The following is a 15402-nucleotide window of genomic DNA, read 5'->3' as shown; positions in this document are numbered from 1 at the left end:
TAGGGGCATTTCAAGCTTTGTAACGTGCCAATGTAGACTCCTGCAGGCCTACCTTCTAACTAATTAGGTAAACCCTTAACTATTTTCCATGAATGCAAAAAGCAACTGCTAATGGTACACAACTGCAGCCTTAGTTTTTACCTCCAAGTAAGTTTATCCATGCCAGGGATCCACTTTGTGTCTTTTGTACTCTAAATCGGTCTGCAAATGCAATGACTAATTCTACATTCACATTTCTACAGAAATATTAAGGCTTCATTGCATTTTTCCACATACTTCCCTTTCTATTCTCTTACCTTAGAAGTTTCCACATCAACCAACCCTTTCTCCACTCTGAATAATACATTTGTACCACGTTACTGTCTAGTCAGCTTAATCAGAAGCCCAAGTAGCTTGCACATTCAAAACCAACTATAATACAACTTACTCCCTTCTTTCCTGGAATAGCGCACTCCCAGTTCATAAGGTTCATCGTACCATCTGGATTTTTTGTTGGTACTGCAACAAAACCCTGAAAAGTATAAAAATAGTACCGATTACAAAAGCTCCTCTAAGAATTTTGATCTGCTGTCACGCTGCACTCACACAGGCAGAACCCATAAAAGCTGAAAAGGGAAACTGCCATTTCAGATACTCATGCAGCTAATAAGCAAAAGTTTAAAAATATGCCTGGCAGAATGACCCTTAAATGTTCAAATTTAACTCATGCTTATGAAGCTCTAAAGTGCAAAAACTGAACTCAATGTTAATATGTAAAAGAATGTAAAGTCTTAACTCTTAAAACAGAATGCAAGCTCCACAACATACTGATTTTTTTCTCTCTGATCTGTACAGTACAACTACAAAATTATTCCAGGTGGGGCAAACTCAGTGGTGTATGGGGTAATCAAAGTTCACTACCACGAAAAATAGAACTTTTACTGCATTTTGCATACTAGTAACCTGCATGTGATGTTCAACATGCCATAAGCCACAACTACCTCAAGGCAAGTTTCTCTATACAAATCTAAATTTCATACAAACGTATATTTTTAACCTCATGTAGAAATGTTTAGTCCTACATATATGGAGAACAGTTATACATAAATACCAATCTAAAAGGGTGATTTAAACTTCAAGTACCCTTAAACGCGCAATAAACTAAAAGGGAAGCAAAAAGCATAAGGTAAAGAGCATAGGAAATACAAAACTGAGTCACAAAACCATATACACCTTAAGAATACCCACCCTCATGCTGTACACCAGTCCCTTTACAAGGAGAGCAAAGTATGTCAGTCAGTCTCAAAGTTAGTTTATGGGTGCTCATTCAGATTTAGTTTTAAAAAGGACGCAAGTGTGTCGCACTGTTTAACTTGTGGAAGTTTGTTCTAGAGGTGGGGTAGCTGCTGGGTAAGAAATCAAGTTCTGCCAGAGATTTATTCAGGTTTCCCCAAATGTAAACTAATTTAGTTACTGATGGAGATGCAAGCCTCTAGTTCTGGTATTAATAGAACTATTGAACTTGAAAGATACAGGAGATAAAGAATGGTGCCCCAAAAGATACAAAATGTAAGGCACAGGTCACCATGCAAAACACCAAGAGTTAAGGGACAGTACTTTCAAGTCTTTCCTGAAGAGCAGTGACTTAAGTCTGCAATCATCTGGTTAGGAGCTTCTGGGGCCTTTCTACACATTGAGCCACTGGAAAAGGTACATCCTGAAGAGACAGCAGTGGTAATACAAAACAGAAATATGAAACCGTCAAATGATACGATAATTTTTGTCCAAGACCCCTTAGCCCAGTGGAGATGCAACCATACCTGCGTAGCAACACTTTGTTCAAAGCTTACCAATAACCATGCTATTACAGATGCTAGAAAATTCAATGAAACAAACGTTACAAACTAAAATGCATCACTATATATTCAAACATTTTGTATGTTACTGGCCATACCACACAAAAAAGCACTCCAAACCCCCTCCTCATGCAACCCCCAAGCTCCCTGACAGCTCACGGCTATGTTCACAGTTATCAAGCTGAAACACTTAACGTTTACTCGACTCCAAAGTAGTAGCACTGTGCAAACAGTACAGTTGTGTACACTTAACAAATGTAGATGTTCTAGTGTATTCGCCGTTGCAGTCATCACATTTGGGTTACCTACTTGCAGTAGCCCTCAATCGGCCTGATTATCAAAGTCTTGGGTCCTGCATTAGTTGCGGTCGCATCTTCCATGACGTCACGTAGTCATGGGTATAGAGCATGCAGCAGACACCATTACATCAGTTTTTCTTGTCCCAGATGTCAGGTGCCCCCACAATGGGAAGCAATTATATACAAGGTTACGCCTCCAACAAAAATGCAAATACACCAAAAAGCTTTAAATACAGTACACAAGAATAGAGGTATAGTCAATAGAAGTCAGGGGACTGGAGGGAGGGTAACCAGGACTACAACAGTGAATACACTCCAACATCTACATTTATGGTAAGTGTACACAACTGTACTATTTTTTTGTGTTTCACTGTTGCAGTCATCACATTTGGGAAGATTCCCAAAGTTAAGGATGAGAGGAGGTAATTAGATAGCATTAGGACCAGCTATAAGGCCCTGCAAGACTACAGTGGCAAAGTCAGCTCTGGATTTAGAAAAAAATTGGCAAGTGGTAATGTTTGGTGAAGGTATGTACAGAACTCCAGGTAGCAGCTTCTAGGATGTCCCTGGTAGGGACACCTCTGAGAAAGGCTGTAGAGGCAGCCCTGGTTGAATGTGGTCTTATCCCCTGTGGGGTAGGTTTTTCATGGTGCCTATAGCAGAAATGAATGCAATGGCCTACCACTTAGAAATGGTTTGCTTTGAAACAGCCTTCCCCTCTGCCCCTGCAACAAATGCAACCAGCAGCTGTTCAGATTTCCTGAGAGGTTTAGTCCTGTCCAAATAAAATCTAACTTGTCTGTGCACGTCCAAGGAATGCAGTATTCATTCACCTTTGTTCTGTGGACTCGAAAAAGTTGGCAAATGAATGAACTGATTAAAGGCCACACTGGATACCACCTTGGGCATGAAGGAGGGATTGGTCCTGAGGGACACCCTGTCGGCATGAAAGATGAAAGGCTCCACTGCCATGAGGGTCTGTAATTCAGACACCCTTCTTGCTGCAGTGATGGCTGGAAGGAAGGCCGTTTTCCAAGAAAGGAATTTCAACTCTGCATTTGCAGCCGGCTCAAAGGGAGGTAGAGTGAGCTTTTCCAATACAAAAGTTAAAGTCCCAGGCTGGAGTAGGGGACTCTCCTGGGTGGTCAAGTTTTTGGCCCCTCTGAGGAATTGCTTCAAGCAGTGGATGAGAGAAGAGTCGTGGTTCTGTATTACAATTAGCTGAAATGGCTGAGGCATGAATTTTGATGGATGAAAAGGAAAGACCCTTGTGAAGAATCTCAGTTAAGTATTGAAGAATCTGAGGTAAATAGGGTGCTGCTCTGCCCGTCCCCAGAGTCTGGCTCCAGGAACATAATCTTTTCCATTTTTCAGCATAGGATTTTCTAGTACTAGGCCTCCTTGCCTAAAGAAGGACATCCATCACTTGCTTACTGAGGGGTGGTAACAGAGATCAGGTAATTAGCCAGGCTGCCAGGTTCAGGATTTGAAGCTGTGGGTGGAGAATCTGGCCCTCCTGCTGGGACAGCAGGGCAGGGGTCTGAGGCAGGTGCCATGGTGCCAGCATTGACACTGCATAAGAGGGGTACCAGTGTTGGCGTGGCCAGACTGGTGCAATCAGTATTGTTCTTGGTTTGTCCTGTTTGATCTTTGGTAGTACCTTGGAGAGGAGAAGCAGAGGGGTAAAGGCATAAACGGATAGGTTTTTCCAGGTGAAGGACAGGGCATCCATTTTCCAAGCTTGTTTGCGGGGAGCCCTTGTGCAAAATGTGTCCAATTGGTAGTTCTGGGGGAGGCAAACAGGTCCATCTCTGGGTTCCCCCACTGGTTTCTCAACATGTTGAATATCTTTGGTTCCAGTTTCCACTCGTGTGGGTCCATGAGATTTCTGCTTAGGTAGTCTGCCAATGTATTTAGCCTTCCTAGCAGGAATTGAGCCTGTAGGTGCACTTGGTAGCTCAAGGTTGTGTTCCACAGAGCCATGGCTAGTCTCCAGAGGTTATGAGTCTCCAGAGGTTATGAGTGGTTTCGTCCCGGCTTGTTTATGTACCACATAACAGTGGTGTTGTCAGTCTTAATATTCCTGGAATAATGTGGTCCTTCAAGGCTGTCGGAGCATTCTGTACAGCTAACATTTCTTTTCGATTGATATGCAGGTGCATTTGCCTTGGGTTCCATTTGCCCTGAATACACTTCCCTGCCAAGTGAGCCCCCCATGTACAGTCTGATGCATCTGTTAGTGTTTGGGCAGCAGGGGGTAGAATGAATGGCAGTCCCTTGTTTTTGTGGCAGTCCTCTGCCCACCAAAGGAACTATCTGTAGACAAGGTATGATAGGAATCAGATTCTAGAAACTGAGAATGTTGGCACCATAGGCTTTAGATACCACTGTAGTTTCCTCATATGCAGTATTGCATATGGAATTAGAATGCTGGAGGGCATAAACCCCAGGGCTTGCAGTACTTTCCTTGCAGATAGCTGGGTTTTTGTGGCCAGTAGTTTGAAGTAAGCTGTCAAATGTACTCGTTTCTCTGGCGTGAGGTAGGCCATCTGGGAAGTTTTATTCAAGTTTGCTCCCAGGAATACAATTTGTTGGCAGGGTACAAGATGTGATTTCTTTTCGTTTATGGGATACCCCAGAGAAGTTAGCAATTTTTGTACAAATGCCAGACGATTCAATAGTATGTCCTGGCATTCTGCCTGAATTGGACAATCGTCCAGGTATGGATATATCTGGATATTTCTTTGCCTGCAAAATGCAATGACTGGAGCTAGGCACTTTGTGAATACCCTGGGTGCAGTAGATAAGCCAAAGTGGCAGTGCAGAGAACTGGTAGTGCATGTAGCTTGCTTTGAAGCGTATGCATCTTCTGCAAGATTCCCTTATTGGGATGTGCAGGTAGGCTTCCTTTAAATTTAGTGTTGCCAACCAGGCATCCTTGCCTAGCATAGGAAGCAGCTGGTGAAGAGTTAGCATCTTGAATTTTGGGATCACCAAAAATGTTTTTAGGATAGAGAGGTCCAGGATAGGATGCCAGCAGTAGTCCTTTCAGGGCACCAGGAAAAGTCTTGAGTAGAAACCTTGTCCCCTTTCCTCTTCTGGAACAGGTTGAATAGCCCTGATGCTTGAGAGAATTTGCTTTTGAGCCTCTGCCCACTGATTTGGGGGTAGATCTGGCCGTTTGGGGTGGGTAAGGAGTGGAAGTGGAATCTGTATCCTTGGGAAACTATATTTAAAACCCATTTGCCCTGGGTAATGAGCTCCCAATTTTTTTGCCTGCATGGCAATCTTTCCCCCTAAAGGAAAGTCAGTTGTGCAGGGCTTAGAAGACAAAGTCAAGTCACTGAGACAGTTTACCTTAGGGGGGAGTCTTACCACTCCCTGCTTTGGAAGTGGGAGCCCCCCACTGCTTAGCCCTGTGAGTATCTTGGGACTGAAGCCTGGGTGTTCTGCTGGTTCTAGGTTTGGACTGAAGGCCTGGAAGAGGCAGGAAAGGACCAATTTTTAGAGGGCCAAAGCCTACTAAATCTGGGAGGCCGTACTTGCAGGAAATCTAACAGTTTGCATAGATTTAGCTTTTTCCTCCATCTTAAGAACTTCTGCTTTGTCAAACAGGCTGTCTTGGTTTAAGGGAGCATCCAGCAATTTAGCTTTAACATGATCTGGTAAAGATTGCTCCTTAAGCCAAGCATGCCTTCTAAGTACAGACCCAGTGACAGCAGCCTTGCAAGATGCCTCTAGTGAATCAAAACCACATTGCAAAGTATGTTTCCCAACTTGTTTGGCAAATGCATTAAATCCTGTAAATCTATTTTCAGCACAGTCAGGAATCATTTTCTGTTTAAGCAATCCAATAATATGCTGCTGATACTTTAACATATGAAACTGGCAGTTTAAGGCTCTAATGGCCAAGGTTGCAGAAGTGTATACCTTCTTACTCCATCTATCCAGAGCCCTGGAATCTATGAGGGGGTAGGATTTTTGGCATTAGCCTCAATGCCCTTGGGTCCCTGTAAAATGGTCTCAGGATCCGCAGTAGCATTTTTAGAGAGGAACTTGAGAGTCAGGAACCCTGTAATATCCATCAGGTTTTCTGGGAGCAGGAGGTAAAGAGTCAGAGGCCAAGCTAGATTCCATTCATAGGCATCAACAATGTCCAGTACAGGGAGGATAGCTAAAGGCCTGTGTTGGGCAGAAATAAGAAATCCCTTGGCCTCTTTTTAGAGAGAGTAATCCTGGCTTTTCCAGTGAAAATGCTCCCTAAGAGTATGCAAGGTTTCAACAAAAGAAAAATTCTCCGGAGGGGAAGCAGAGGGAAGAGAGTCCCCTCTGCATCAGAATCCTCATAGTTAGACAAGGGTAAATCCTGGTCAGAGTAAAGAGAAATTTCAGAATCCTGATCAGAAGAATCATAAGAAAACTCAGTCCTAGGTCTCAGAGGGGGAAGGGTGGCTTCCCCCGATTAGAATAAGGTCTTCAGCCATTCTTATTTGTTTTTTTTAGGCATAGAGGCCGGACCATGCGGTTTGGGCGGTTTTCTAGGCATGGACAGAGTTTTAGGCCTTGAAGAAAAAGATGGCGTCAGTTTAATATGCAAGTTTGTAGGACTGAATACACCCTCAAAAGCTGGTGCCTGCACAGCGGCTTATGACCCATCCAAGGTAGAGACATCCGCAGGTTCCACAGTTGAAGCATCTCGCGGGATACCAGACTCCAAATGGGTCTCTGTAGAGGCCTGTGAATTTAAAGTTGCGGGCATCAGGCCTCACTGAGTACCGACGAACTGGCAACTAGCTTAGAAGTGTCGGCAGTTTTGGACCTATGCGGTCTGGTCTATCTTTGCGTTCTTTCGGAATGTCGGTAGTTGGGTGGCTTGCCAAAGCCATATCTGGATAATTGAACAGAGTACCAAAATATTTATAAGCATAAACTGACAACGAATAGTTTGTTGTTTAAATAAGGCACAAAACCAACAGCGAGGTACGTCGTGGTCAGGGCCTATGAAAGGAATGCAGTAAGAATGGAAATCTTTGAGGTATTTGCTATCCATAGGAAATGTCAGTAAAAGTTTACTGACATCAGTTTTAGAGCAAGAAAGTTTCCCCAACGGGGTACTTAGCTTAGCTGAATACTTCGGTTCTGAAACTCGAAAATGAAAACTTCAGGAGTTGGCCGACTGGCACTTGCCAACTGCTTCTGCTTCAGGCACTGCACAGCAAGAAAAGACTGATGTAATGGCGTCGGCTACATGCTTTATACCCCTGACTACCTGATGTCATGGAAGATGAGACCGCAACCGACAAAGGACCCAAGAGTTTGATAATCAGGACGACTGAGGGGTACTGCAAGCAGATAACCCAAATGTGATGACTGCAACAGTGAAACACAAAAAACATCTAAAGTTCTTCCATAGTGGGACAGTTATGGCCTGAAAAGAAATTCCATTAAAATATCTCAGTCACCAGAGCCTGTTAGTGAAGCTAGTTCAGGTAACAATCACAACCTAATGCAATCTAGTAAGCTCCAGTAATAAGTATGCATACCATCAAAAACAGTATAAAAATGTAGAAAAACAGTTACTAGATGCCAAAGAAAAAGATTCAAAGGATCCTAAAGTACAAGATCCTAGGGGTCATTTACATCTTGCCAGTACCTAACCTGAAAACTTGTTTTTTCAAAGGCAACTATGCCAGTGAAGCTAGGGGTGAATTTATGAATGTTCATCCAATCATTTAGCTCCCGTATGAAAGAATACAGTTAGCACACTGCCTAAAATTTGTACAGAAGTCTCTCTGAGGTGTGGAAGGCACTGTGGAACAAATCTCTTCCTGCCATGCTTTAATTTATTGGCCAACATACATTTTGGTCTCTGGTCTCAATACTAGAGAGACTGATTTCGAGGGAAGAGAACCTGGATGAATGGGTCCCGAATGACAAAGAAAGCAAGGCACAGTTCACCCCCCTCCCCCAAGGAATCTGTAGGACACTTAATATAATGGATAGTGCTTCCAGTCTTAAAGTTTAGAACCTCTCTAGTCTTTCCAGTTTTTACATGTCTAGTGAGGTACATCCCAAATCAATACATAACATAAGGGAGCAATAACTTCAGGATCAGGATATTACTTTTGTGATCAGGTGTGCCTAACAGGACATCTGGACCACAATAGCAACATGATAAACGGATGGGGAATTAATCCCTGATCCAAGGTCTTAACTATATCCTCATTTAAAGTGGGATGTTTGTGCTTTAAGCTGGGGTGGGGGTGGGGGGGGAGATGTCATCCACTGAATATAATACTGCATTGTATTGCACTTAATTTGACCCAGTTTGTTAACTGGGTATTGAGAAGTAAGGTCATGATGGTGGGGGCCTAGGCATCAGAACAGGACTAACCCAGTTTGAAGTCATCCTCAAACTAATTAACCCATGTGGGGAGGGACAGATGGAGAGGAATGCACGGACCAAAGTGGGAGGGTAAAGCAGTAGTTTGAAGAGGGTTTTGTCTGGAAAGTGTTTTTTTCAGGTTTGGAATCCTACTGAGGCTTCTCAAAATCTTCATTTTCCCTTTTGAAAGGCCTACAAGTAAATGTAGTGGTTTTAGATGGGTAGCTAGAGTTCAGCAAAAAGGAGGTATAGAACCCTTGACCTTGATATCTGGTACAGACTGAAAGCAAAGCTAAGCAAATTAGCAGATAGTCAGTCCTGTGGCCACAGCCCTACAAGGAAGCCTCTGCAGCATCATAGCTGAACTTAATGGGAGTGTCTGGCTACCTGTGTGACACAATTAAGCTAAAAATCTGATTTATGATCACAATCTTCAAGTTCTGCCAGACATTTATTAAGGTTTCCTAGAACAGAAAGTAAATACTTGGTAATCAGAGCTCAGCAGTTAACAGCTCTGAAAGCCAGGATGCCAGAGGTATAGATTTTGCCACACCTGTCCATAGCCCTACTGTTATCATTTGGCAGCATGCTGGACACAGATTGGTGGGTCCATCTGTGAGAAAAGATGACTGCAGAGTCTGATATTTTATTCTTGTACAGAAATTTCATGTCTTCTGGCACTGTGTAGAACCTGTCAGGCTTCCAAGGTGCAGGAGGCTGTGAATATGGATTAAAAGTGGCTGCAAAGGCTTCCAAAAAAGGCTCAGAGGACAGAATGCATAGAAGACTGACCCTGGCTTTCAACAATTTGTAATGTCTTTTCTGTATGGCTAAGATTTAGTGTACCACTCAAAGTGCTGCACTATTCTGGAAATACTTTCCCCAAAGGAAATTTATTCTAGTGAGGAATATGCTGATAATGCAACATTGGAGGCCAATTGTCTAGGAGTGTGTATTTTGGAAGAACAGGTCAGTTAGTCCTCATCTGAATCAGATTCCTCCTTTTCTGATGAAGATGCATGATGCATATTCAAAGGTGAAGTGGTAGAAGCACAGGAAAAGTACAATTGTGTACACTTACCATAAATGTAGATGTTAGAGTGTGTTCACTGTTGCAGTCATTACATTTGGGTAATCTGCTGGCAGGTTGCCCTCAGTCGGTCTGAATAAAAGTCTTGGGTCCTGCGTCGGTTGCAGTCTCCTCTTCCATGACGTCAGGTAATCAGGGGTATAAAACATGCAGCAGACGTCATTTTATTCAGTTTTTCTTGCCCCATGTGTCCCCCAAATGGGGAGCAAAAATATATATAAGTAAATCTATAAATGCACTTTTAGAAACAAACTTTACCTTCAACTAAAAGCAAATACCACAAAGGCTTTTAAGTATAGTGAAGGAAAGAAAAGGTATAGAAAGGGGTAACCCGGACAGCAACAGTGAATACACTAACATCTACATTTATGGTAAGTGTACACAACTGTACTATGCTCGTGTTTCACTGTTGCAGTCATTACATTTGGGTAATCTGCTGGATGGGAGGATGGAACTAAACAGTAGGAGCGGCTATAAGGCCCTGCAGAACTGCAGTGGCAAAGCCTGCCCTGGATTTGGAGAAGAGAGGCAAATGATAATACTTTGTGAAGGTATGAGTAGCAGTATCTAGAATGCCTTTGGTTGGAGCCCCTCTGAGAAAAGCTGCTGAAGTAGAGGCAGCCCTGGTGGAATGTGATCTGATCCCCTTGGGCACAGGTTTACCATGGTGCAAGTAGCAGAAACAAATGCAGTGGCTTATCCACTTAGAAATTGGATGCTTTGATGTAGCCTTTTTCCCTCTGACCCTGCAGCAAATGCTACCAGTAGTTGCTCAGACTTCTTAGAGATTTGGTTCAGTTTAAGTAGAATTTTAGTTGCCTGTGTACGTCCAATGAATGCAGAATCCGCTCCCCCTTGTTCTGTGGATTTGGGCAGGTGAATGGTCTGGTTAAGAGCCACACTGGATACCACCTTAGACATAAAAGGATTGGTCCTGAGGGACACCCTGTCCGGGTAAAATATAAAAGGCTCCACTACCATGAGAGCTTGTAGTTCTGAACCCCTTCTTGCTGAAGTGACTGACAAGAGAAAAGCTGTTTTCCAAGATAGAAATTTTATATCCGCAGTAGCTTCTGGCTCAAAAGGAGGCAGTGTGAGTTTCCAGCATGCAGGAGTTAATTTTCTGGGAGACCTTAAATTTCTGGCCCCTCTAAGATGCTGTTTAATCAGAGGATGAGAAAAGAGGGGAGGCTCTGTGTTGAAATGAGCCGAGATGGCAGAGGCATGGATTTTTATTGAAGAAAAAAATAGGCCCTTGGTCAAGCATCTCAGTCAAATATTGTAAAATCTGAGGAATATTGGGCTTTGCTGTGTCTGTTCCTTGTGCTTGGTTCCAAGCACAGAATCTCTTCCATTTATCAGCATAAGATTTTCTAGTACTAGGCCTTCTGGCTTCCAAAATGACATCCATCACAGATTTACTGAGAGGTGTTGCTTGAATAATTAATTGATCAACCATGCTGCAAGATTCAGAGTTTGGAGCGGAGTGTGCAGAATTTGATTGTTCTGCTGAGGGTAGATGAGGTATTTGAGGCAAGTACCATGGAAGAAGTTGAGACATATGCCTTAGAAGTGGGCACCAGTGCTGGGGAGGCCAGTCCAGAGCAACTAAGATAATTTTTTTTCCTGTCTTAGTAAGATCTTGGAGAGTAGAGGCAGAGGGGGAAAAGCATAGACTGATAGGTTTTTCCAGCAGAAGGATGGGGCATCCACTTTCCATGCTTTTTTGTGAGGAGTTATTGTGCAGAATTTGTCCAACTGATAATTTTGGGGAGAGGCAAATAGATCCATGTCTGGGCTCCCCAATTCTGTATTAACATGCTGAAGATTTGTGGATCCAGTTTCCATTTGTGCAGGTCCATAAGATTTCTGCTTAGGTCATCTGCCAGAGTATTTTATTTTCCTGGCAGGAACTGAGCTTGAAGATGTATTTGGTAAGTCAAGGCTGTGTTCCACAAGGCAGTGTTCCACAAGGCCATGGCTAGTCTGCAAAGGGGATAGGAATGTGTACCCCCCGCTTATGTACCACAACTGTGGTGTTGGACAACACCACACTTAGATGGACATCTATCAGTAGTTGTCCTGGATGAAGCAAGTCCTTGAAGGCTGTCAGAGCATTCTTAACAGCTAGCATCTCTTTCTGGTTGATATGCAGATGCATTTGGTTTGGCTTCCATTTGTCCTGAATGCATCTCCCCGCCAGGTGGGCCCCCCAAGCATAGTCTGATGCGTCTGTAGTTAGGGTTTGGGTGGCAGGGGGTAGAGTGAATGACGGTCCCTTGTTTTGGTGACATGTCTCTGCTCACCAAAGAAACTCCTGTTATAGACAGGGAATGAGAGGAATCATTGTTTCCAGACTAAGAATGTTGACTCCTAAACTTTTTAGGTACCACTGAAGTAGCCTCATATGCAGTCTCGCATATGGAATTGGCAGAATGTAGGATGCCATGAATCCCATAGCCTGAAGAATTTGTCTTGCAGATAACTGGGTTTTTGTTGCCATCTGTTTGAAGTATGTTGTCAGTTGCCTTTGCTTGTCTGGTGTGAGGTAAGCCATCTGGGCAGTTGTATTCAAGCTTGCACCCAGGAATGTAATTTGAGAGGGTACCAGTTGTGATTTATTTTCGTTTATGGTGTACCCTAGGCATACTAGAAGCCTTTTTACAAACGTCAGATGCTGAAGAGTGTCCTTATCCTCTACTTGAATGAGACAGTCGTCCAGATAAGGATACATCTAAATGCTTTTGTCTGCAGAATGCAATTACTGGAGCCAGGCACTTTGTAAAGACCCTGGGCGCAGTAGGTAAGCCAAAGGGCAGTGCAGAGAATTGGTAATGCAAAAAACCTGCTTTGAAGCGGAGGTATCTTCTGCGGGATTCCCTTATTGGGATATGCAGGTATGCCTCAAGTCTATAGTTACTAACAGGGCATTCCTGCCTAGCATAGGCAGCAGCTGTTGTAAAGCCAGCATTTTGAATTTTGGAATGTCCAGGAAAATGTTCAAAATCGACAAGTCCAGCACTGGACACCATGAATTGTCTTTTCTGGGTACCAGGAAAAGTCTTGAATAAAAACCTTGTCCTTTTTCCTTTTCTGGTACCGGTTGAATAGCCCCCATATCCATGAGGGACATGACTTGTTTCTGGGCTTCTTCCTACTGGTTGTGGCACATCTGGCCATCCTTTTGGAATTGGCAAAGTATGGAAATTAAATCTGTACCCCTGGGATACTATGTTTAATACCCACTTGTCCTGGGTAATGAACTGCCAATTTTGAGCATGAAGTGCTAGTTTCCCCCCCAAGGGGGCTGCCAAAAGGTAAGTGCTTGGTGATGGTAGAGGAAAGTCATTGAGACTGCTTACTGCAGGATTGTGCTTTGCTTCCTCCATATTTGGAGGTGGAGGCACCCCATTGCTTTGACCTGTAAGAACCCAGTGATTTGTATCTGGAGCCTTTTGAGCGCCTGGACTTGCCTTGAGTGGCTCTGTTGGACACAGGAAAGGACCAATTTTTAGTAGGCCAGTGTCTACTAAACCTGGGTGGCTGCACTTGCAAGAAATCTTTTACAGTTTGCATAGATTTAGCTTTGTCTTCCATTTTCTTTAAAACCTCTTCTGCCTTATTACCAGAGTATCATGCTGCAAAGGGGCATCCAACAATTTAGCTTTAACATGATCAGGCAGATTTTGCTCCTTGAGCCAGGCATGCCTTCTAATCACAGATCCAGTAACAGCGGCCCTACAAGAAGCCTCGAAGGAATCAAAACCACATTGCAAAGTATGCTTTCCAACCTGCTCGGCTGAATGCAATAATTCCTGTAAACTATTTTCCACACAGAAATAATCATTTTCTGTTTCAGTAAGCCCATGACATGCTGTTGATATTTAAGCATATGAAACCGGTAGTTTAAGGCCCTGATTGCCAAGGTTGCAGATGTATAAACCTTTTTTCCCCATCTATCCAGCGCTCTGGAATTACTGTCAGAGGGGGTAGGATTTTTGGCTGTAGAGGCCTTTACACCCTTAGGACCCTGAGAAATAGTCTCAGGATCAGCAGCAGGACTTTTGAATAGAAATTTGTGGGAGTCCGAAACTCTATAATATCTGTCTGGTTTACTAGGAGCCAGAGGCAGGGAATCAGGAGCCATGCTTGATTCCAAAAACACATCAATGTCTAATACAGGAGGTATTGCCAAAGGCCTATGCCGAGGAAGCAGGAAATCCCTAAGCCTCTTTTTTTGATTCAGAGAAGTCCTGACTCTCCCAGTGAAAATGTTCCCTTAAAGTATGCAAAGTCTCTCCAAGAGTAATCCTCAGGAGGAGATGCAGATGGGATGGATTCCTCTGCATCAGAATCCTCATAGGGTGGAATAGAAAATTCCTGATCAGAAGAAGAATCAGAAGAAACAGAAAACTGATCTGAAAATTCATAATCAGTGCCTTGCCTAGGCCTCTTAGCAGGGGGGGGTTGGGAACCCCTGATCAAGGTAATTAAATCCTCAGCCATTTTGATCATCTGCTTTTTAGGCATAGGGGCCTGAGCACATGGCTTGTGTCATTTTTTAGGCATAGGGGCCTGAGCACATGGCTCGTGTCATTTTTTTAGACAGATGTTTTTGACCTTGTTTTTAAGGTTGGCATCTGTTTAATATATAAATGTTGAGGCCTGAAAACATCCTCAGAAGCCGGTGCCTGCTCAGCGGCTCTGGACCCATCCAAGGGAGAGACATCCGCGGGTTCAATAATCTCGCGGCATACCGGACTCCGAATGGGTCTCGGTAGAGGCCTGCAATTCAAACGTACTGGGTATCAGGGGCTGCGAAAGCGCCCGAGTACTGGTGACTGGCTTAGGAGAAGCTTCGACAGTTTTGGACCTAGACGATCTGTCTTTTTGTGAACTCCGGTAGTCGGATTGCTAACAGACATTTCAGGATAATTAAATCTTGTACCAAAATATTTAGAAGCAAAAATATACCAATGCATAATAGTGCGTTGGTAAAATCTAGCACAAAACAGACAGCAAGGCACATTGTGATCTGGGCCTAGGAAAGGAATACAGTACAAATGAAAATCCTTATGTGGTATTTGCTTCCCACAAGTAATGCAATTATTAACTTTTAATGACATCAGTATGGAGCAAGAAAAAGTTTCCCCAACGGGGTACTTAGCTTTAGTTTGAAGACTTCGGTTCTGAAACTCGAATACGAAAATTTCAGTAGTCAGCCGACCAGCACTTGCTAACTGCTTCTGCTTCGGGCACCACGCGGCAAGAAAGACCGAATAAAATGGTGTCATGGAAGAGGAGACCGCAACCAACGCAGGACCCAAGACTTTGTTTTTCAGGCCGACTGAGGGCAACCTGCCAGCAGATTACCCAAATGTAATGACTGCAACAGTGAAACACGAAGAACATCGAAAAAGGTTTCAAAGACAAAAGATCTTTCTACAAGCCCTGAGAGAAATAAAGCCATTCTTCTCCTGGGACATCAGCTGAGGGGAGAGTTTTTTTGCTTCCTCAACAGAGGATCTGCACTAAAAGCAAGATGTTGCGGAATCTTGATAATCCTCGATAAGTGAGCACGACTGGTGCATCATGTCCTTCCAAAAGTCATCCTGGGTTCCCCTTTCGCTTGCACATCCAAGATAATCTGACTGCCACAGAATACGCACCATAATGGAAGTCCAGTTGGGTCACAGTAGCAGGTGCCTCTCCATAGCTCAGACATACAGTAGGTTCCTCAGCAGGTACATCAGAGTCAGACTAGGCAACAGAAGTATCCAGTTTTAGTTCTTT

General features: G+C 43.5%; 1 protein-coding gene across 2 annotated transcripts in view; it reads right to left on the bottom strand.

The window, feature by feature from the left end:
- UBE2I (ubiquitin conjugating enzyme E2 I) overlaps nucleotides 1-15402 on the bottom strand; it is a 1019527-nt gene that overhangs the window by 589031 nt on the left and 415094 nt on the right. The window contains exon 5 of one of the 2 annotated variants that reach the window (XM_044089535.1): nucleotides 428-511. The exons of the other annotated variant lie outside the window; for it this stretch is intronic. Within the exon in view, the coding sequence (XP_043945470.1) occupies nucleotides 428-511 (84 nt within the window). The remainder of the gene's footprint in view (nucleotides 1-427; nucleotides 512-15402) is intronic. 2 annotated transcript variants of the gene reach the window in all.

The sequence above is a fragment of the Protopterus annectens genome, chromosome 12.part0 (genome assembly GCF_019279795.1).
Source record: "Protopterus annectens isolate FY-2018-M chromosome 12.part0, PAN1.0, whole genome shotgun sequence".
In the NCBI taxonomy this organism is placed as follows: domain Eukaryota; kingdom Metazoa; phylum Chordata; order Ceratodontiformes; family Protopteridae; genus Protopterus; species Protopterus annectens.
This window is presented reverse-complemented; position numbering and strand designations above follow the sequence as displayed.